At 48.0% G+C, this 21076-nt stretch overlaps 8 protein-coding genes across 8 annotated transcripts; 3 read left to right on the top strand and 5 right to left on the bottom strand.

Annotated features, from left to right (window-relative positions):
• Positions 1-663: 663 nt before the first annotated feature.
• On the top strand, positions 664-5672 carry I302_104756 (uncharacterized protein; the record flags this gene model as incomplete). Its single annotated transcript, XM_019195742.1, has 18 exons — positions 664-729; positions 787-854; positions 909-1083; positions 1147-1221; positions 1278-1425; positions 1480-1845; positions 1908-1999; positions 2052-2248; positions 2331-2696; positions 2758-3381; positions 3446-3604; positions 3740-4030; positions 4083-4432; positions 4486-4872; positions 4930-4988; positions 5047-5202; positions 5270-5418; positions 5474-5672. The coding sequence occupies 18 exons, from the start codon at positions 664-666 to the stop codon at positions 5670-5672; spliced, it is 3927 nt and encodes a 1308-aa protein (XP_019042565.1).
• A 341-nt stretch (positions 5673-6013) lies between these two features.
• I302_104755 (uncharacterized protein) lies at positions 6014-8855 on the top strand (the record flags this gene model as incomplete). Its single annotated transcript, XM_019195743.2, has 11 exons — positions 6014-6123; positions 6216-6302; positions 6365-7207; positions 7264-7342; positions 7395-7412; positions 7466-7555; positions 7618-7850; positions 7918-8179; positions 8240-8395; positions 8494-8515; positions 8575-8855. The coding sequence occupies 11 exons, from the start codon at positions 6014-6016 to the stop codon at positions 8853-8855; spliced, it is 2181 nt and encodes a 726-aa protein (XP_019042566.2).
• Positions 8856-9022: 167 nt separating this feature from the next.
• I302_104754 (uncharacterized protein) lies at positions 9023-11479 on the bottom strand (the record flags this gene model as incomplete). The annotated part of the gene is made up of 11 exons (XM_019195744.1): positions 9023-9082; positions 9145-9771; positions 9846-10059; positions 10128-10294; positions 10365-10459; positions 10536-10556; positions 10615-10644; positions 10732-10805; positions 10877-11050; positions 11163-11291; positions 11391-11479. The coding sequence occupies 11 exons, from the start codon at positions 11477-11479 to the stop codon at positions 9023-9025; spliced, it is 1680 nt and encodes a 559-aa protein (XP_019042567.1).
• A 537-nt stretch (positions 11480-12016) lies between these two features.
• I302_104753 (uncharacterized protein) lies at positions 12017-13005 on the bottom strand (the record flags this gene model as incomplete). Its single annotated transcript, XM_019195745.1, has 4 exons — positions 12017-12219; positions 12285-12630; positions 12704-12855; positions 12927-13005. The coding sequence occupies 4 exons, from the start codon at positions 13003-13005 to the stop codon at positions 12017-12019; spliced, it is 780 nt and encodes a 259-aa protein (XP_019042568.1).
• Positions 13006-13407: 402 nt separating this feature from the next.
• On the top strand, positions 13408-15234 carry I302_104752 (uncharacterized protein; the record flags this gene model as incomplete). Its single annotated transcript, XM_019195746.1, has 9 exons — positions 13408-13431; positions 13493-13548; positions 13606-13625; positions 13680-13775; positions 13837-14010; positions 14105-14436; positions 14501-14733; positions 14816-14918; positions 14980-15234. 9 exons carry the CDS (start codon positions 13408-13410, stop codon positions 15232-15234), a joined length of 1293 nt encoding a protein of 430 aa, XP_019042569.1.
• Positions 15235-15495: 261 nt separating this feature from the next.
• On the bottom strand, positions 15496-18000 carry I302_104751 (uncharacterized protein; the record flags this gene model as incomplete). Its single annotated transcript, XM_065869938.1, has 8 exons — positions 15496-15782; positions 15849-15944; positions 16002-16084; positions 16236-16252; positions 16312-16584; positions 16658-17634; positions 17696-17818; positions 17892-18000. 8 exons carry the CDS (start codon positions 17998-18000, stop codon positions 15496-15498), a joined length of 1965 nt encoding a protein of 654 aa, XP_065726010.1.
• A 490-nt stretch (positions 18001-18490) lies between these two features.
• I302_104750 (uncharacterized protein) lies at positions 18491-19033 on the bottom strand (the record flags this gene model as incomplete). Its single annotated transcript, XM_019195748.1, has 1 exon — positions 18491-19033. One exon carries the CDS (start codon positions 19031-19033, stop codon positions 18491-18493), a length of 543 nt encoding a protein of 180 aa, XP_019042571.1.
• A 903-nt stretch (positions 19034-19936) lies between these two features.
• Positions 19937-20341, bottom strand: I302_104749 (uncharacterized protein; the record flags this gene model as incomplete). The annotated part of the gene is made up of 1 exon (XM_019195749.1): positions 19937-20341. The coding sequence occupies one exon, from the start codon at positions 20339-20341 to the stop codon at positions 19937-19939; it is 405 nt and encodes a 134-aa protein (XP_019042572.1).
• Positions 20342-21076: the final 735 nt, after the last annotated feature.

Below are 21076 nucleotides of genomic sequence, written 5' to 3'. Positions count from 1 at the left end.
AGTGACCTGTGTCGATAAGCTATCTCCTGTTCGCGGATTCCGGTTCCGGGATTCCGCATTTATTCTTGCGTGAGAAAGCAAAGTCAAGTGACCTGAGTCCTCGGTGGAGGATTCTCGGGATTCCGTCTCGTGAAGCTTATCGTACTTGGAGAGGTAGTCAATGCAAAGGTATACTTTAGTGCCCGAAGTGCCGGTCCAAGGACGCCGAAGCCATCCATCCGAATTGTCAGTTTTTCACGCGATCAGGTACTGCACCAATCACCTGATAAGCGTTTGACAGGTTTCCGCTCTCAAGAGCTACGGTGGAGAAGCCTTATCTATCGTTAGTGCGCCACATTAATCTGTCCCTGGGAGAAATTCATATTACACTAGAAAAAATACACTAAGAACAATCAACTGTCGGCTTAACCCGTCAACGCGCTGCAGCCTAAGAATACCGCATCTCCCCGTTTTCTGTCCTTCGCTGTTTGCTTATCGTCTTCTGCTCTTCACCTTCAACTGCATTCATCGCGGACGGAATTACAGTTCCGGGAATCCGACCTCCCCAACTTGCAGGTTGCTTGAGCTGTCAACCATAAAAATGACGTCCATTCCTCAAGGCCGCTTCTCGACTTCTTCACTATCTGGAGTCACTCCTGCACTTCGAAGACGTAACGGACCAACATGCCAATTGCACTCAAAGACCTTGAGAAGGTCAGAATCTGTATTGATAGGGGAGGGACCTTCTGCGTGAGTCTACACCGTGTTTATGCAGGACTGTGACCAACTGAGCCGATTATTTATCAGGATGTGATCGCTATGACGGAGACCAAAGGTAATCACCTTGTGAAGCTTCTCTCGGTCGACCCTTCCAAGTAGGTACAGCTCTTGTTTTCGTTGGCAGAGCATCTCTGACTCTCCTCATTTAGCTATCCTGATGCACCTCGTGAAGGTGTTCGACGTGTTCTTGAATGGTTCACTGGCGAGAAGATCCCTCGAGATCAGCCAATCGATACCTCTCGTATCGAATACCTCCGAATGGGTACCACCGTAGCTACAAACGCCTTGTTGGAAAGGAAGGGTGAACGATGTGCTCTGTTAATTGTGAGTCTTTAAAATCTCATGCAAAAGATGGGAAAGGCTTATAGCTGAGGGACGATCATGCAGACCAAAGGCTTCAAAGACGGCCTCGAAATTGGTACACAAAGTAGACCATTCCTCTTCCAACTTGCTATCAAGAAGGTAAGCTTCTCAGTCACTCCATTCTTCAGAAGATGACTGACTTTGAATACTATCAGCCCGATGTATTGTACACCAAGGTCGTTGAGATAGACGAGCGAATTGCGCTAGATTGGCCTGGATTGAAGGGAGACCCAGCTGTTACAGAAGCAGGAGAATTAGTCACCGGGCCAAGTGGTGCGCCAATGAGAGTTTTGAAACCAGTCGGTCAGTAGTGGTCACGGTAATGGAACATACAATCATATGCTGACTCTCATTCAGATTCTGATGTCGTCAGGCAGGACCTACAAGCTCTCTACGATGAGGGATACCGTTCGATTGCTATCGTGCTGGTACACAGTTATCTCTATGATGCCCATGAGAAGCAAGTAGAGGCTATCGCAAAGGAAATTGGGTTCCGTCACATCTCCGTTTCTTCCGAGTTACAACCTATGATCAATTTAAATTCTCGAGGGTCCAGTGCAACCGCCGATGCCTACCTCACACCTGAAGTCAGAAGATATCTTGAGGGTTTCGCTTCCGGCTTCGTGGGCGGACTAGATGACTCCTCTACCAGAGTCAACTTCATGCAATCCGATGGATCACTATGTGACTTCAGAAAGTTCTCAGGTCTGAAGGCGATCTTGTGTGAGCATGAACGTTCACGTACAATGCGAGATGAGAGAAGGACCGACTGACCCAAATTTCAGCTGGACCTGCGGGTGGTGTTGTCGGATACGCCCGGACTTGCTATGATGCCTTAGATGGGTCTCCCGTAGTTGGCTTCGATATGGGTGGTACTGTGAGTTCGGGTCAGGACGCATCAAGGTGCAAAAAGCTGATTGCCGGAATAGTCAACCGATGTATCCCGATACGGCGGCAAATACGAACACGTTTTCGAGACCACCACAGCTGGTGTGACCATTCAGACTCCTCAGCTCGATATCAACACTGTCGCTGCTGGAGGTGGTAGTATCCTAACCTACAGAAATGGTCTTTTCGTCGTTGGTCCCGAGTCAGCAGGCGCCCACCCTGGTCCAGCATGTTACAGGTACGTTCACAAATGCTATCAGCTACACATGCTATCAGCTGTATAGATGCGCGACTCTGACGCTGACTTCGTATCACAACAGGAAAGGAGGACCTCTCACAGTCACCGATGCTAACCTATTCCTCGGTCGACTTCATATCGACTCATTCCCTAAGATATTTGGCCCCACAGAAGATCAACCTCTAGATTACGAGATCGTACGACAGAAATTCGAAGAACTCACCAAGAGTATCAACGCCGAGAACAACAGTTCTCTCACTGCTGCCGAAGTGGCGTGTGGTTTCGTCAATGTTGCGAACTCCTCTATGGCTAGACCTATCAGAGCGTTGACCGAACAAAGGGGTTTCGCCACCAGTGCCCATAATCTTGCATGTTTCGGTGGTGCAGGTGGCCAACATGCTTGTGCCTTGGCTGCCTTACTGGGCATGCACAACGTCTTGGTCCACAAGTGAGTTGACAAGGCTGGGCCAGTCAGAAAGAAAGGTTGCGCTAATGACCCTGCCGTTCAGGTACTCATCTTTGCTTTCGGCATATGGTATGGCTTTGGCCGATATCGCTGTGGACGTCAGCGAGCCGTGTCAATATCAGTACACAGCAAACACTCTTCCGACCCTTCTTGAGCGAATCGACAAGCTCAAGGCTAAAGCACACGAACGACTTATCGCTCAAGGTGTTCACGAGAAGGATGTTACATATGAGGAATACCTGAACATCAAATACAAAGGCTCCGACACCAAATTGATGATCCTCAAACCTAAAGATGGAGACTTCGCTCGTGCCTTCGTCGATCAGCATAAACGAGAGTTCTCATTCACTCTTGATGCGCCTATCGAAGTTGAGGATATCAGAGTCCGTGGCATAGGTCTAGGCGAAGACGCGGACAAGAATGCTGTTTCCACCTACGTTGAAGAGCTCAGTCAGCTACGGGATATTGGTGTCACTCAAGACGCTCATTTCGCCAGCAGCGATGTCTACTTTGAGGAGATCGGTAAATTCTCTCCAGTCATGTTATACAAGCTTGAGACTCTTGCCCCTGGAACGACCATCAAAGGACCCGCAATCATCCTCGATGCCACTCAAACCATTCTCGTGCATCCACAAAACACCGCCAGGGTGTTGAAAGAGCACGTCTTGTGAGTGAAGTTCCCACCTTTCAGAACTGTAATCCCTGCTGACGGAACGGCCACATGCATACAGTATTGATGTGGGTTTGGGACCCCGGAAGCAATTGTCCACGGAAATTGTAGATCCCATCCAGTTGTCGATCTTTTCGCATCGATTTATGGGTATAGCGGAGCAAATGGGAAGAGCACTTCAGAAGACCGCTGTGTCTCTTCAGATCAAAGAACGTTTAGAGTGAGTGCAGCCCGTACAGTGTTGTGGCGGAATTTTCGGACGCTTTTGGGGTGAATTTTTACACTGCCTTCGTCCGAAAAGTTCATCACAACAGCGACCAAACTCAATCGTGCCGTCGCTGACGATGATCTCCAGCTTCTCATGCGCTATATTTGGTCCCGATGGGGCTTTAGTCGCAAATGCACCCAATGTTCCAGTGCATTTGGGAAGCATGCAATACGCCGTAACATTCCAAGCGAATCTTCACAAAGGTAAACTGCGAGCGGGCGATGTCCTCGTGTCCAACACGCCACAGAGCGGTGGTACCCATTTACCCGACATCACCGTCATCCAGCCCGTCTTTGACAATTCGGGACAAGATATTGTGTTCTGGGTGGCCGCCAGAGGACACCACGGAGATATTGGTGGTATCGACGGTAACCCAATGTAAGTCAACTTCCATGTAGCGAGGGGCACCCCTGCTGATTCTCTTCTATAGGCACCCTGACTCGACGGAAAGCTGGGAAGAAGGAGCCGCTATCGACTCCTGTTTCCTTGTCAGAGATGGTGTCTTTAACGAGAAGGAAATCGTCGACATTTTCATGCGGGCGGGCAAAGCCGAAACTCGAGTGAAAGCCACTAGAGGTTTAGACAAGAATCTGTCAGATCTCAAAGCTCAGTGTGCCGCTTGTGCCGTCGGTTCCGCTCAGATTCACTCCCTCTTTGGTGAATACGGAAAGACAGTTGTACAACACTACATGGCAGCTATCCGGACCAATGCTGAATTGGCTGTCCGAAACTTCTTTAAGAGCCGAGGTAGCGAGCCTCTCATCGCTGAAGATTACATGGGTAGGTACCAAGTCAATTTAAGCTGGAACTGAAGGCTGATATCTGGTGTATAGATGATGGTACCATCATCAAGCTGCGTATCGATATCAACCCTGATGAAGGATCCGCTACTTTCGACTTCACCGGAACCAGCTGCGAATCCTTATCCAACCTCAACGCCCCCAAGTCTGTCACCCAATCCGCATTGATTTACAGTCTTCGAACCCTAATTGGTACCGACATGCCATTGAATGCTGGTGTCCTCGCCCCAGTAACGCTCATCGTTCCGGATCACTCAATCTTGTCTCCATCTCTGGATGCCGCCGTGTCATCAGGTAATACTGAAACTTCCCAGAGAGTGGTGGATACTGTCTTCAAGGCTTTCGAGGCGTGTGCGGCTTCACAAGGATGCATGAACACCTTCCATTCAGACTATGAGGATATGTCCTATGGTGAAACCAGTGAGTGATGAAGCTGAGAATCCTGTAATACTCGCTGACTGTACGATCTGATGGTAGTCTGTGGCGGTGCCGGAGCAGGTCCTACCTGGAAGGGACAATCTGCGGTGCATGTCAATGTAAGTGATTGAGCTTAATTGGTAACGTGCTGCTGGCTTATATGGAATGGCTCGATAGATGACCAACACGCGTATCGGAGATGTCGAGGTTGCTGAGAAGCGATTCCCGTTGTTGATCCGAGAGTTTTCCATCCGAAGAGGATCTGGTGGAAAGGGAGTGAACAATGGAGGAGATGGTGTCCATAGGGAATACGAACTTCGTGCGGATATGATGGTAAGTCAGCCATTACACAAGCTATCCTACCCAATCTATCAAAGCTGATCACCTTTCGCCCAATTAGTCTTCCATCGTGGGGGAAAGAAGAGTTAATCAGCCTTACGGTATGCATGGAGGACAACCAGGAGAAAGAGGAGCTACATATCTGGTCAGAAAGAGCCAGTTCGGCGACGGTCTTAGGAAAGTCAAACTCAGGCCAAGTGCCGCTGCCAAGTAAGCTCACCCTTGAAACCTTTTCTACGATCTCATCGCTGACTTCGTCCCACAGGGTAAAAGCTGGAGATCGAATTATTGTCCATTCTCCTGGTGGAGGAGCATATGGAGCAGTAGATTCTGATAATACACGTCATTCCAAGAGGAGCAAGGTTGATGTAGTTCCAGCCGCCCGGCTTGCTCATCCAAAACTGGTAGCGAGGGCAAATGGAAGTTTGGCCGATTATGCAGCAACTCAGGAGAGTTGTGACTAGGTGTGTGGTATCATGAATTATCAGGTTTATCGAAAGAATTGTACCTTGTAGCTCGTTCCTGGATTATATGCATTCGTTCTTGGACTATATGCAGGTCAGAATCGTCATGTAAGTGCTGTTTGTGCCACGAACCGGTCCTAAATTTATACGGGCGCTATCGAAGGCCATAACAAATGTGACTGTGATCGGGATCAAATTAATCGCCCTGAGCTGTGGTCGCTCGGGAAAGCGGATCCACCTGAAAATGACATTCCGTTGTTTGGTTCACACCAATCGCAGGTTCCATCCTGGTCATCAGCTTAGGTCATTCAAACCCGATAAGATTGTACAAGGTTCACAGCATGAGCGAAGCCACTCCTTCAGCAGAGACTCCCTCCGGCGATGGCTCGTCTCACAGGAATAGAAGGAAAGTAACGCATATCGCAAAGGCATGTGTCAGATGTCGCCGACGGTGAGCTATCCAATCTCCTCAATTTGATAAGGCGTCTCCCCAACACTGCGTCACTGCAACTAAGACATCTGACATACGACGCGGTATGATAGGAAAGTGAGGTGTAACGGGGAACAGCCTTGCATGGAATGTTCCGAGAAAGAGATCAATTGTGTATATGAAATTGATGATAGAAGACGGTGAGTGACCCGAGTCTTGTCTATCGGCAGCCGAACGTTTATACTGCTTGGTCAACACCTAGTACCAAATCAGATATGGACGACGTGAGGGAGAGGATCGCCCGACTCGAAAGAATGCTGGCAAGTCGGGATGCAGCTCGATCAGAAAGCAACACAATCAATCGCGAATCCGAGTCACCCCCTCCGCCATCAGCGATGACAGGTCGTTCACAATCAACAATGCCCAACCAAGATTTGGATGAGTTCGATTTCAGCAACCTCATAAACTCTGATGATTCCACTTCACTAAACGTATCCGGTCCTTCCACCTCGAATCTGCGAGACACGGACCCCCCAGCTCGGATCTCTCGTTACCCTGAACTACCTCTCACGTCCACCCATTTCGATCGACTGAAGTCTACGCCCGGTAACGGACCTTCGATACAATATGGAGCAACTTCTATCTGGACACATGATAATTATGATGCACCTATAGCCCAGACGCAAGACTCCCGAGGTCCAGACCTCTTACCCGGAGAATGGGTAGACTGGGGAAGAAACCTACCTTCGACTCTCATGAGGGTTCTTAACAAGACTATGCACGATCGTGCTATCGATCATTATGCTGCATACTATGCCTCGTGGTGTATGGTGCTAGATTCAGAAGCCTTCAAAAGGGATTTAGTCGTATGCAACATCTCCTCGATACATCCCCAACAATCATCGACGCCTCGATGGACTTCCAATTATTCACCGTTTCTTCACAACGTCGTAGTGTTTCTGGGTCTATTCTACAATAGAGAGGCATGGCCGGAAGCATACAATGTATTTAGAGACTGCTTTGTCGACCATTGTACAGCTCTGCTGAAGAAGGAGTTTGAAAGACCGCCTCTGAGCGCTCTCAGGGCTGTCAACTTGTTCGGAACGTGAGTCGTGATTGGGGTTTTACAGAACGAGTTCATTACGCTAACTCCACCAACAGGTGCTTAGCTCAGAACGATATCGGATCCCATGATTACGGATACACGTACTACGGTATGACCGTGGCCATGATCCAGGTCGTGAGTCTCCAACATATCATCGTCCGGCGCTTCTACTGATAAGACTGATTAGCTCGGGCTCAACATCAATGTAAGCATTCCTCGTTCATGTTTGTGAGAGCCTTACCTCATGGTCAATTGCAGTGCGAAGCATATGTCACTCAAGGTCGCATGTCACTATCAGAATTCGAGTCTCGAAATGCCGCTTACTGGGCTGCATATATGTACGATCTGGTAGGTCGCATCGATCTCTTCAGCATGAGGCTTTCCTTGTTCATAATGCGCGATTCTGGCAGTTACGCTCTATCTCGGCGGGTCGAAATCCCATGATCGCTGCTCCACAACCTGACATACCCTTTCCTGCTATCTCAGCAGAGGATGACAATACCGCATGGTTCAGCTCAGCAAGTTCAATAGGAGAGGAGATGAGGCTAGGCCACACCCTTAATGGGGTGAAGTCAATGAGATCGACTGTGTTTCACTGGACAACGAGGATAGGCTGCTTATTGGCCAAGGTCCTGGATACGCTGTATATCCCTTCCATCTATAAGGCTTACCTAGAACAGAAAAAGCTAATAGCTAGGATTCATCGGTAGATACTCAACGAAGAAAGAGCCCGTCAACAGAGACGAAGTGATCGATGAAATCTCCTCAAGCTTAGATAGATGGTATAACGAGCAACCTTTTGCAGATCCCAAGATCTGCCCATTGCCACACATAATACTCCTTCATATCCTGTACCATCTCACCCGGATATTCTTATTTCGACCGTTCTACAGAACCAGCGTAACTTCGATAAATGCTTCGCCTGCCGATCACTGTGATAGAGCGGCGAAATCGATATTGAATCTCCTTAAGGTGAGTTCACTTGATTCCTTTTCCTTGTGACGTGAGCGAGACGTTGATATGGTTCTAAAGCTGTATGATCGGTACCATGGTCTGCGATATGGTGTAGGGACGTTCATGAATGCCACCTTCACAAGTGCGACAGTATTTCTGTTGAAGGCAGTAGTTAATCAGGAAGGTTCCATCCATATGCCAAGTCGAGAAAGCTCTAAGGACATTGAGGAGATTGTGAGTACATCCCGAGATCATGAGAAAATGGCAACTCGACCTCGTAGTCTCAAATAAAGCTTACGCCCAAAGAGCTGACTTGTACAATCACTCGGCAGACATACTTTATGTCACAACTAGGTAAGTACACCCGATACCCCGCTTGCATATAAGACAACGACTGACAGATGATTTTTTAGCTATAACGTTCAGCGAAGCAGCACGAGGGTTGAACATCCTTCAGTCTTTATGCTCTGAATGGCTCCCTTCCTTAGCCAATAGTAGTACGAATGAGAACAGAGATGCGGTAGGATTGAATAGTCAGATAGAACCAAGTGGATTACAGTTTCAGCATAATGCAGAATTCGTTGCGGGTAATGGGATGACGACTATGGGATATCAGAATTTCTTCAATTTCAACGATTTCCCAACAGATGATAATTTCTATAATGCTATATTGTCTTTTGTAGGTGGGACGTAGAAATAAGATTTGCCTCAGGTATGAATGTTGAGTGTTTTCATTCTTTAGAGCGAGCATAGCTAGAGACATCCATCCGACTGTACAATGTACAATAGACCGAAAGTCCCATTTACAAAGATAAACTGTACATTCCGTGCAAGACACTACCACCAACATTGAATCATGATTTACAACCTAGATCTTCTAGGTACCGGAGCGCCGTTGTTGAATACGACTTCGTTGTCGACCTGTTCGTCAATGACGTTCAGCCAAAACAATACGTTAAGGGAAATTAATCAAGAGCACTCACCGACATTCCGTTGGCTGGAATCTTCTTCTCGGACATGCCGTTGTGTGTACCGTTAAAGTTCATACCCTTGATACCGCTATATCCTTTGAAGCCCAGCTTCTTCTCCAAGCCCTCAGCAATATCAGGCGATACTTCTCTGAAAATTGCGATTTGTCTCTTGAGGATTTCTTGATCTTTACAATTCTTCATATGACCTGAGACCGTCTCGATGAATCTCTTCTTCGATTCCGTGCTGAAAACGTCCCTCCAGAGCTTTCGAGGAGCATTGAAGTCCTCTGGACGGATCTCACTCAAGAAGGATACCGCCTCGCCAACGAATTTGCCGTGGACCTTGTTCAGGTCATATGCCCGATCTTTGAATTGAATAGGTTCGATAGAAGATAGATAAGCAGGTCTGGAACCTTGGTTGAAGAACGCCATTTGACCGTCTCGTTGGAAGTTGGCCATCCTGAATGGACAGATTGGTGCGTTAACGGGTAATTGCTGGTAGTTCGCTCCGATACGGTGTCTGTGGGCATCGGGATAAGAGAACAATCGAGATTGCAATACTGGATCGGCACTGGGTTCAACTCCGGGTATCATGTGGGCAGGGTTGAAAGCGGATTGTTCGACTTCGGCGAAGTAGTTCTACATGAACATCACAAAGACTATTAATGTAGGTCTAGAGGCGCTTATCGAGCTCAAAAAGGCCACAAACTCACCTTGGGGTTCTCGTTCAATGTCAGTGTTCCAACAGATCTAAGCGGGAATTGCTTTTGGGGCCAGACATGGGTCAAGTCAAATACGTTGATCCTCTGCTTCTCCCATAACTCCTCTGCTTCGGTGGCCGTCATCGTTTGAACCTTCATAGTCCAGGATGGGTAATCGCCTCTCTCGATAGCTTCAAAGAGATCTTTCTGTCCATAGTCGGGAGACCTGAAGTGCCATTCTCAGTGTCAATGACCTGAGATCACATCCAGAGAAGGGAAAAGGTGCAAACTCACAAAGCGGAAGCTTCCTCCTGTGTGAAAGTCTTGGTACCTTGATTCGAGATGATATGGAATTGAGCGTATACCCATTCACCGTTCTTCTTGACTATCTTGAGTGTGTGACCGTAGTAACCATGCATGAATCTCCATCCTTGGGGAATACCTCGATCACCCATCAATATCTGGGGAAAGATGATGATGAATATCAACAAGGCTCCTCTCGTTCAAAGGTAGGGAATGACAGGGACTCACCATGACCTGATGGATAGCTTCGGGGTTCTGCGATAGGTAATCCCAGAACATGGTACTGTCGTCACCTCCAGACAAGTGTGTAGCTGGGTGTCTCTCTGCAGTGACACACAGTCAGCTTCTGAGTACGTTGGATGAACCGACACGCGAGAGTGACATAGAGTCTAAACTTACTTTGTGTGTGGATGAAATGGGCTACATGCCAGAATTATCAGCGAGTTGTCGTTTGTGCGTGGATGTTAGAGTCACTCACGGAACTTCGCGGGATCTCTAAGGAAGAAAACTGTTATGAACCAAATTCATCAGCCATTACCTCTCGGATCGGTTGCGAAGAAGGCGAAAATCGACATATAGGCATGCTTCCACTCACCAGGCGTGTTGTTCCCCACAAAATCCCAGTTACCCTCCTGCGTCTTGAACTTGATAGCGAAACCTCTTGGATCTCTGCAACACCAGAAGCATTATCAGCTTTGACCCTCATCCGGTGCGAAAGGAATACGCAGCAGGGTGCTCACCTTTGAAGATCTGGAGACCCAGATTCACCACCGACGGTAGAGAACCTGATGGTCAAGGGGCATTTCGTACCCTTCTTGAACATATCTGCCATACATAGATCCTCTAAGCCCTCTGTAGCCTCCCATACACCGTGAGCGGCACTCCCTTTGGCATGGACAACTCTTTCTGGAATTCTGGAAATGACAACAGAATTATCGGTTTGGGCTTCAATAGATCGCCAGGTGACTAGCCAAATCAATTGAGGGCAAGGGACGGATTGAAGACGATTTGGTGTCGTGGACTCACCTCTCCCGATCGAAGTGTGAGAGCAAGTCAATCAAATGAAAGTCCTGTAACAACAAGGGACCATTTACTCCTGCTCTTTGAGTAGCGTATGGGTGAGGTACGGGACATCCGTTCGACGTGGTGTAGACGCTATGAAGATCATCATGGCAAGTCAGCCATTCAATTCATCTGTAGAACCAGAAGAATCCCCCACAAGACAAAGACCAGAGAGTGATACAGAGGACTCACGTCTCGTGCGACTTCGTCTGTCGATCGTCCTCATAGTTCCTCGCCATCTCCGTGTTGTTTACGGGACATTTCTTCTCGTTACTTGACATCTTGAATAATCTCGAATTGATCCTGAGCTGGTACGAAGATTTTCGATAAGATATACTTAATTTGCCAGATATGATACAACAGCAGACAGAACAAGCTGGAACTATGAAAGAATAATTGACACGGCACTTGAACTCTCGTCCAATAGACAATACAGGATTGGATAGTTTTCGCGACAGAGCTCTCTTTGAGAACTCGTAGAGAGGCCCCATAACGGCAATCATCGGCAAGTCCGTTTAGTCGGACGCCTTGGTTAGCTAAGCGTAAGCGACGGCTATTTTTTCATCTTGTGCGCTTATGGAGCCCTCCACGCTGAGAGTGCATGTATACGGTACGCTGTATCATATGTGTGGGAGATGACCAATTATAGTGACACGGTGTAGGGCTGTATATATACAATGTATGATTATCATCATACCAAAGCTGACCCGGCTCAGAAAAAGACAAAAGAACCAGTGACACGTTCCTACGTGGAGAAGTCCGGTGCACACCCGGACATATTAGCCTATTGGTGAATGAACTTCATACGTCTACATAATCTATTGAAGGGAAATTGCCATTCCACCATCTACCAACACACTTGCACCGGTACAGTACCCACTCAGATCACTAGCGAAGAACAAAGCTGGACCGACGAGATCCTCAGGTTCGCCTAATCTGCCTAATGGAGCGCGACGAACTTGATCTGCCCGTTTTTCGGGGTTTGAGAGATCTTCTCGGTTGATATCTGTCTCGATGGTTCCTGTGAACGCGCCATTATCAGTATGTTTCTCTTCCTTCGTGATGCCCAAGTATGACAGAACATACCTGGTAGAACGGAATTGCATCTTATGCCCAAAGGTCCCAATGCGATTGCACAACTCTCCATCAAACTTTTGATACCGGCTTTAGTAGGAGTGTAATGACATTGTTCACCTCCACCCATCAACGCGGAGATACTGCTTATAGCGACTATGGAACCGCCTTTGGGCTCCTGTTTGGCCATTTGGTTGGCGACTGCTTGAACAGCGTAGAACGCTCCGTTGAGATTGACATCTTGTACCCTTTTCCATAGATCGTGAGGGAGGTCAAGGAAGGTGTGGAAGGGGCATATACCGGCGTTGGAGACTAGGACGTCGATTCGAGAGAAGGCTGATACTCCTGCTTCGACGATCTGTGGTCGTCAGACTCGTCAGCGTTGCCATAAAAGTGAAGATGATTTGCAGTAGGTACACGAGTGTACTTACTGCAGTCGCGGTGGATTCCAAAGCTATATCTCCAGGAACGATCACTGTCTTAGCACCGAATTTTGAGCATTCCGCTTCTACACCCTCTATGTCTTTCCTTGTCGAATCTCCGAGATGGTGCAGGATGACATTCGCACCGTTTCTTGCAGCACCTGTAGCATGCGAATAAAGATGTCAGAGGAGTGTGTGGGCCGCCTCGACATAGGATAGACAAGTCACATACCAATGGCAATAGCTCTACCTATACCGGTCGAGCATCCAGTGACAGCTACGACTTTCCCCTTGAGTAAACCGTAAGACATGGTGATGAGTTGGTGTACTGCAGCGTGCTGAGGAAGGGGGACGAGGTTCACAGTGGTTTTCTCTATCTTTATCTGTACAACTAGAGCTCCGCCCATGTGATCCCGAATCTCATAGCCAGGTCAACTTATACATCAACCCTGATAGCCTATGATGGTCGCGGTCACGCGGTGGAGATATTGGTGGACAAAACTTGGCAACTCGGGACAATAAATACCCCGCTAGTATGGAAACCGATTCATACCCGGTCCGTTGGCCGGTGAGATGTGATACCGACCGAATTCAGCATACATATATACATGCTCACATGAGAGGTGGATGTGTTGTGTTCATATATGTCTTTCTTCCTCCATCCGTATCTCTAATCTTTGTACTTCTTAATCCAGATATAAACATTATACAAGATGCCTAAGGAGTGGCCTACCATCGTGAGTGACCGAGCACAATGCCATATCTTCCGATCAATGTACCGTGCTGACCATCCTTTAGGCTAAACTCGAGACCTTCGTTCCTAGCGCCCAAGGTGCTGGTGGTGATTACCACAGGTGAGTTGATACCGTTGATGCTCAAACCGAACACCGCTAATGATTGTACCTGTGTAGACAAGGAAAAGGTCACTGGAGTAAGTATGGTCAACTCCCTGTACTTGGGGACCTTCGCTGACGGACCCACGCAGTCATCCAAGGTGATATCTCATGTCCTATGCACAAGTACCCAGACTGGAGAGAGTCCAGAGCCAAGTGGGGTATCGGAGTGCTTGGAAGTCTTTTCGGTGGGTCATATTTTTTATCAATGTTTCGGAACACCGCTGATGATCTGGTCTTTTTCCATAGTCAAAATCACCGCTACTGACGGTACGGTCGGATATGCTACTGGATTCGGAGGACCTCCAGCCTGTTGGCTTATCGAGGAACACTTCTCCCGATTCGTCATTGGTGCCGATCCAAGAGATACCAACATGATCTGGGATCAGATGTTCCGAGCATCCATGTTCTACGGTAGAAAGGGTGAGTCGGTCTGTTACCGGTCACGTTTACCCGAGTTACCGAAAAGTCCACTCTGTACTACTTGATGCTAATAATCATTTTCGATCGCATTCAGGTCTCCCCCTCGCTGCTATCTCCGTAGTTGATTTGGCCATATGGGATCTTGTAGGTAAGATCAGGGGTGAACCAATTTACAAGATTATCGGTGGACGAACCAAGAAGGAGATCCCCCTGTATCTCACTGGCCCTCAATCCGCCTCAGCCAAGAAGATGGGATTCTGGGGATCAAAGGTTGCCTTGCCCCATGGTCCACCTGATGGATTGGAAGGTATCCGAAAGAACGTCGCTTTCCTGAAGAGCAAGAGGGACGAAGTTGGTCCCGATTATCCTATCATGGTTGATTGTTGGATGTCTTTGGACGTTCCTTACACCCTTCAATTGGTCAAGGTAAGTCTAGTCAACGCCCACGTTTAGATCTGGACGGATCGCTGATAGTGCATCTGACCTATAGGCCACTGAAGATGCCGGAGTAAAGATCCATTGGTGGGAAGAGGTCCTCCATCCCGATGACTTTGACGGACACCGGACCCTCAAGAAGGCCTTCCCTCACATCCTGTTCACCACTGGTGAACACGAATACTCCAAATACGGTTTCAGGAAACTCATCGAAGATCGATCGATCGATATCCTCCAACCTGATGTGATGTGGTTGGGTGGTCTCACCGAATTGATCAAGGTTGCTGCGTGAGTGGAGTCTCCTCAGTATCCCACTCAATTCATCGCTATGCAAATTATGCTGACGCTTACGCTGTTATGAATTCGTTAGTATGGCCGCCGCATACGATATCCCCGTGGTACCTCACGGATCCGGTCCATACTCCTTCCACGCCATCATGTCATTCCCCAACTCTGACTTCTGTGAATACATTGTGAGTGTTCGGAGTGGTACATGGACCGGGAAGAAGTACTGATCAGATGGATGAATTATAGGCAAACTCCCCCGATGGACACACCGTCTGGCCCTCATTCGGAAACCTCTTCACCAACGAGGTCCTCCCAGTCAACGGTAAAGTCAACCTAACCGACGAACCAGGATTCGGTCTCGAGCTGAACCCCAACGCCGAGTTGGTCCCTTACTCTGCATTCTTCAAACCTGCCAAAGGTATTGGATACGCCAATGAGAAACCCCAAGAGATCACCGAGGAGCAAAAACCAAAGGAGCTCTCTGAGGGACAAAAGCCATAATGTAATTGGAAGTTCAATGTATCGTATTTTGGTTTATGCATGCACCGCAGATGTCTTGAATCCTGTCACATGACCATTTGCACTCGGGTTTTATCGTCGGCACAAACTGATTGTCCCTCTCCGCGATTCTGTAACCACTCAAGAAGCTGTTCGCTGCATCCATGCCATGAGGGTGCATAAAGAGACATTGCCAAACATCCCAAGTAGTATACTACTATATTATATACAAATAATCCAAAACCCAAAATATCCATCAATCCTTTACAACCCCGTATCAGCCTGGAACAGTCCCGCAGGAAGGTCAAACCAAGAATACAAATCTCCCAAACCAGGCTGGACGGCCCATACAGGCAGGTGAGCCAAATCATGTTCCGGCGGCGTGACATGCGGTGTTTCCTGCATCTGATTCTGGTGGACCGCACTGTATGCCGTTCGGTGGAAATCCAGTAAGACGTGGATCGCATCCGGTAGGCTTGCTGAGGGACCGCCGCCTGAGAGGGATTTCTGCCATTTCCTTTTGGCCCGTTCGAGCAATTTTACGTATTGGTCTGTCTCACAAATTATCGTCAGTATGGTGTGAACTATGTGAAATGATAAATGTAGAGTTGACTCACTAGCCAGACTCCAATACAGAGCTTGTTCTTTGAGTGCCGCCAGGATTGTGTTGAAGTTCTCATCTGGCTGTGTCTGGTGGTTGAGGTAGGCATGTACTATTCTGAAATCTCAGTATAATTTTACATTTTGCTTGAGACGCAACTTGAACTCACCGAAAATCACCCTCGCTGCCACCCAGCATCCCCAGATAAACAGCGGACTCGAGGTGGTCATCCATCCGAGAGCCCTAGCGGTACTAGCGAGGCTCGCCATTGCTTTTGCCGAATCCAGACAAGTTGAGACATATGGTTCTTCAGGATCACCATGAGCAGGGTATGCGTGATTCCCATTCAGCTTGAGTAAAGTACTACAATTGTCAGCAATATCCTTGAATCAAATGAACTCACGCATAATACGCCGCTTGCTATGTATAATATATCAGCATATTGTCCCCAATGAGAATCTCAATATATCATCACTCACGATCATCAGCCTCATTCCCGGCTGTTCGATTCTCTCTAGCGGGGCATTAGCGAACCACCTTTTAGTGGATGCCGTCAATTGCAGAGTCTTATCCTTCCTATTGCTCATTGCACGAGCATCTCCAGGTTCCAACATCTGACTCTGTAGTGTATGTGCTCGACCAAGCAGATCAAGAGCCTCGACCAAGAAAGCCATGGGGCTTACATCATCCAGATCGAAGTATAGAGTTTCCCTCTGGAAGATCGAACGGAATGGTGGGCTTTGGTGCCAGTCCTTTCACAACAACGAAATCAGCACTGGAATTTTGCAGTGTGACACATATCGAAAGAGTTCAACAACAACTCACCGACCTCGCCCAAACTGTGTCAGAGCACGGCAACCTCCTCTTGATATCTGAATCCGGCAGAGCAAAGTCCCACCCAGTAGCTACACAGGCATATCTGTCCAAGCAGAAGATGAGCCAGAATAACCGCCGTCTCGACTCGTCTTCATGCCAACTGGTTGGAGGGGGAATGATAATCGTCCGACTCAGCGCAGGGAGAGGAGCCACTCCACCCCAGGAGGGAGCTTCCTCCTCTTTTGACAGTCCCAAATGTACAGCGGATCTGGTAAGAAGGGCCAAAATACCCCAACTACTCGGTCCTTGCTCTGACCCTATTAAGTCTAATGCGAGTAAAGCGAGAGCCTGTACAGAGGATATCGATGTGGATTCCACTGCATGGGCCAAGACATGCTGCTTTGCCCTTTTCTTGATGAGGTCTTTTGTACCTGCTAATCTAGGGTCGGTAGATAACCGCAATGCAACCACTACGATCGCGTGATGAACGATCGTCCAAGGAGGTTTGAACTCCGGCATCGTAGGTGATAGTATCGGTGCCCACGGATGTATATGGGTGAAGTACAGTGTCAAGAGGTCCCTGACAATATCATCTGCAGGTAGGATATGCGGATCGAGGAATGATGAAGGAGAGGCCATATTCACGCCTGGCGAGGCGGAGATGTTCAGACCAGTTGCATCGAATGGATTTGTAGGACTTGGGTCGGTATTGAATGGTAAAGATTGGACAGAAGGGTTGGAGATATTGGTCGGAAGGGAGTTGAGTACCGTCTGAGCAGGGACGACACTTCCACCCGCTTGTGTGAGGGGGTTGAAAGTGTTGGATTGGGTGGATTGGAGGAATGGGTCGGTCAGGGGTGTCTGGGTTGTATCGTATGAGAAGGATGGACCGGCTCCGGCTCCGACTCCGGACCCCAGCTGAGCTAGACGGTTCTCCTGCTCTACCAGACGGGCTTCGTACGTTTCTATCCTCTCTTCCAGCAGCTCTGTTCGACCGATCAGCAAGCATATTCTCCACAACATCCTATCGAGTCTGGTCACACTCACCAACACGTTTGATCATCTCCAGCCCCGTCCCAGGCCTCAAGCCAGGCTTCAACTTCGGCGGGTAGAAGCATTCCGAAGGCGCTTTGGCACAGTTCAAGCATGTGGGCTTGTTACTATCGCATTCTGACGTGTGATAAGATAGATATCATCAGCAGCACATCACGGGAGGAAGATCAACCGAAGGGAATCATCTTACTGATCTTCTTTGCACGACATGGAGCGCACGTTATGCTCAGTGGGGTATTGGTAGAGTTCCTTCGAGCGTCAGAGGTCGACGGCGACCTTTCTGTAGGTATTTTGGGCATCGTACTGCGTTGTTGACGTGGTGATGTACTGATGGAATCGCAAGAGAATTGTATAGGAGAAAAGGATAAATGTGAGATGAATTAGTCCGTGCTATGCGCGGCACAGATTCGCATGGGCATGAGCATGAGCATATACTCGATTCAGGGCAAAACAACCACCAAATCGGAGCTCCCATAAATTTGGTTTCCGTAGTGTGGTCCTCCGAATGATTGTGCAATCCTCATGCTTTGGTAAGGTAAAGAAGGATATGCATTACCGTTCAATGATATCCATATGCTTATTGGCTCGGAGCTTGTCCATAGGAATGCTATTGTGATATGAAAAAGCTGTCTACTGAATCTATATGAGAATCTGTCAAGTGTCCCTCCTGTACTCCGGATCTCACACAACGCATTAACCGGTCCCATCTCTTCTCCACCTCACCTCCTTTTTGCCCCCATTTGCCCGTGCCCGTCCCTCCCTCCCTTACTTGTCCCAGCCTGACTATTACTATTGAAAATCAACGTCCTCAAACTTCCTACCGTCCTTCTCAACAGGCAGCGCAGCAACAACCACCGTAACCCATCTTGCCCCCTCTGGACCAGCCTGCCAAGCATGTATCGTACCAGTCTGCACCACAAGTTCCCCAGCTTTCACCAGCGTCTTCGTCTCTCCACCTTTCCCATCAGGTACAATGATGTATGCACTCCCCGCTATAAGGACATTATAATCTATTGACGAGGTTCTATGGAAACCTATCCTAAAGTTTGGGGCGACATCTGTGATCTGTCCGTTGGTTCCTCCGGGATATACCACACCTGGGACGTTCGCCATTGCTTGGGTGATATGTTCTGCGCTGATTATATGAGGATTATGTGTTGGCACGTCGGATGATGAGTATAAAGCGGATATATGGGCGTTGCCTTCTAGGACGGGGCGGAGGGGGACTTGATCATCGTGCAGTGTTACGGAGGAACCATCGGTATCGTCTTGATTGTGGGTTGTGACGATTCGTCGGAAGGGTGCGACCTGTCGATTGTTCGTTTGATTCATGATGTTACACTTTCAGAGCTCCTTCTGAGTGAGTAAAGATGTCGCAATATACGCGAAATTCCGCTGACTGTGAAGCGATAATGGAGGAGAGTGAAAGAGACATCCATGGAAGCAATGAGCATTATGCAAAGTCCGAATCACAGGATGGGATTATGAGCGCGTTCAACACGCTCGGACCTTTGTTATCCCGGCCCGGCAAACCGACAATCCTTACCATGGTCCATCGTCAACGTGTCGCCCAGATTCTACCTATGCGCATATGAGCATATGGATGTTTATACAGTCTATGATGCATGGTTGGATATCTATACAAGTCGAAGCTAGAGTGATGAGATCAAAGCCAAATATGATGACGGAAAAGCCCTCGAAGGCGCAACGCGCGTGTTTTCTGTTTATTTGAGATACGAACAAGTTAGATATAACGGGAATAAGAAGACCAAAGCAACGAAGTCGAATACAGAACGACGTAGATTCACAGGAAGGGGACACCTTGAAAGGCCACAGAGCGTGTATTTTCGTGTTTGTTGTTGAAGTTTTGTGGAATATTCCAATAGAAGAATGAAATGAATTCGAAGTATGGCGACCTAAGAAGTTTCGCTGAGGGATTTGTCTTGTTCTGCTGGATTGGTTTTTGTTGTTTGAACCTCGCTGGGAGGTGAGACGACTTCCGATTCCACTTCAGCTTGGAGAGGTCGACCTACGATGACGCGTGGTTTAGGTGGGATCGGAACGTTCGGAAGAGGAGTCTTGTATTTTCTTTTCTTTTTCAAGGCATCGAATAAGAGTTGTGTTCTATCCCCTTCCACCTTGTGTTCCTTCTTACGTTCCTCCATAGCGATACTACGAGCCCTCAGTTCCGCCCATTTCAAATCTTCTTGCTTTTTCCTTTCCATTAACTCCTTGTCATTTTTTATCTTCCAAAGCCATTGCGTGATGGGGGCCAGAAGCGGGAAGCGTGGCGAGGAATCTGTCAAGATCTGTAAGTTTGGCGTCGCAATCTGCGGCGGTATGACAGCCCAAGTCTTTGGCAAATTGATTGGGCTCCTCTGGAAATTCCATTCCGAGACTTTTCTCCAAAGCACGCTTGAATCTCATGGCAGTAGCCATCTCGATCTCGTCAAGCTGTTCAGCGGATGCTGAATTGAGTGGTGTGTCAGCGGGGAGATGCGATTCGTTGTTTGACGTTTCTTGTTGAGCTGAAGAGAGAGGTGAAGCGGAACTTTGAGGAGGAGTAGAGTGGGTGGTGAGCTGATGAGAGAGTGAAGGATGAGGAGGATTTGATGGTTGATTGTTGGATGATGAGTCCATATTGAGGTGTTTGGATGTCGGGACTGAGTGGTTTGGGTTGATGAGAGGAAGTACTTGATGGTTGAATGAGTTGGAAAAGAACGATTGCAAGAATCAAGTAAATGAGTACAAGGTATGGTCAGTGTCAATTTCAGGTTCTTCCAATGGAATCGAATCAAATCGAATTGACTCGAATATGTATTAGTGTTGAATGACTGCGCAGTATCGTATCGTGAGGTTAGTTGTGATGGGAGTGAACCAATCAATGGGTCCGTTCGCATACATACTGTACTTTTTACTTATTCGATGGATTGATGGATTGATGGAGTGATCCAGCTTGGACCCGCGAGTGATGAGGATGATGATCGAACAGATCGTGTATGTCTGTGAGTTGCATCTCGATTCCCATGCAGCTTCATGTGTGATTCACTGACTTACCGTCACTTACTCATAAGTAATCCCAAGATGTAGACACATTCACATACGCCTGGCTTGTCCAACTATGGTCATTGTCATGTACGTTATGGTCAAGTAATTCTTATTCGGAGAAAAGCCTCAGATTGGACTCACGTGGTAACACCGATGTCTTCCCCGTATAAGCGGACGCTTGGACCACTCAGTCACCAAAGGCACGCTCGGACAAAGAGAAACACCGACACCGTTTGATCCGGACCGAAGTCAGGCAGCGTGTATTGTAATTGACCTTTGTGCATACTCTTCTATCATCTCTTACATCATGAGCAAGCACATTTATAT

This window comes from Kwoniella bestiolae, chromosome 3 (genome assembly GCF_000512585.2).
Source record: "Kwoniella bestiolae CBS 10118 chromosome 3, complete sequence".
In the NCBI taxonomy this organism is placed as follows: domain Eukaryota; kingdom Fungi; phylum Basidiomycota; class Tremellomycetes; order Tremellales; family Cryptococcaceae; genus Kwoniella; species Kwoniella bestiolae.
This window is presented reverse-complemented; position numbering and strand designations above follow the sequence as displayed.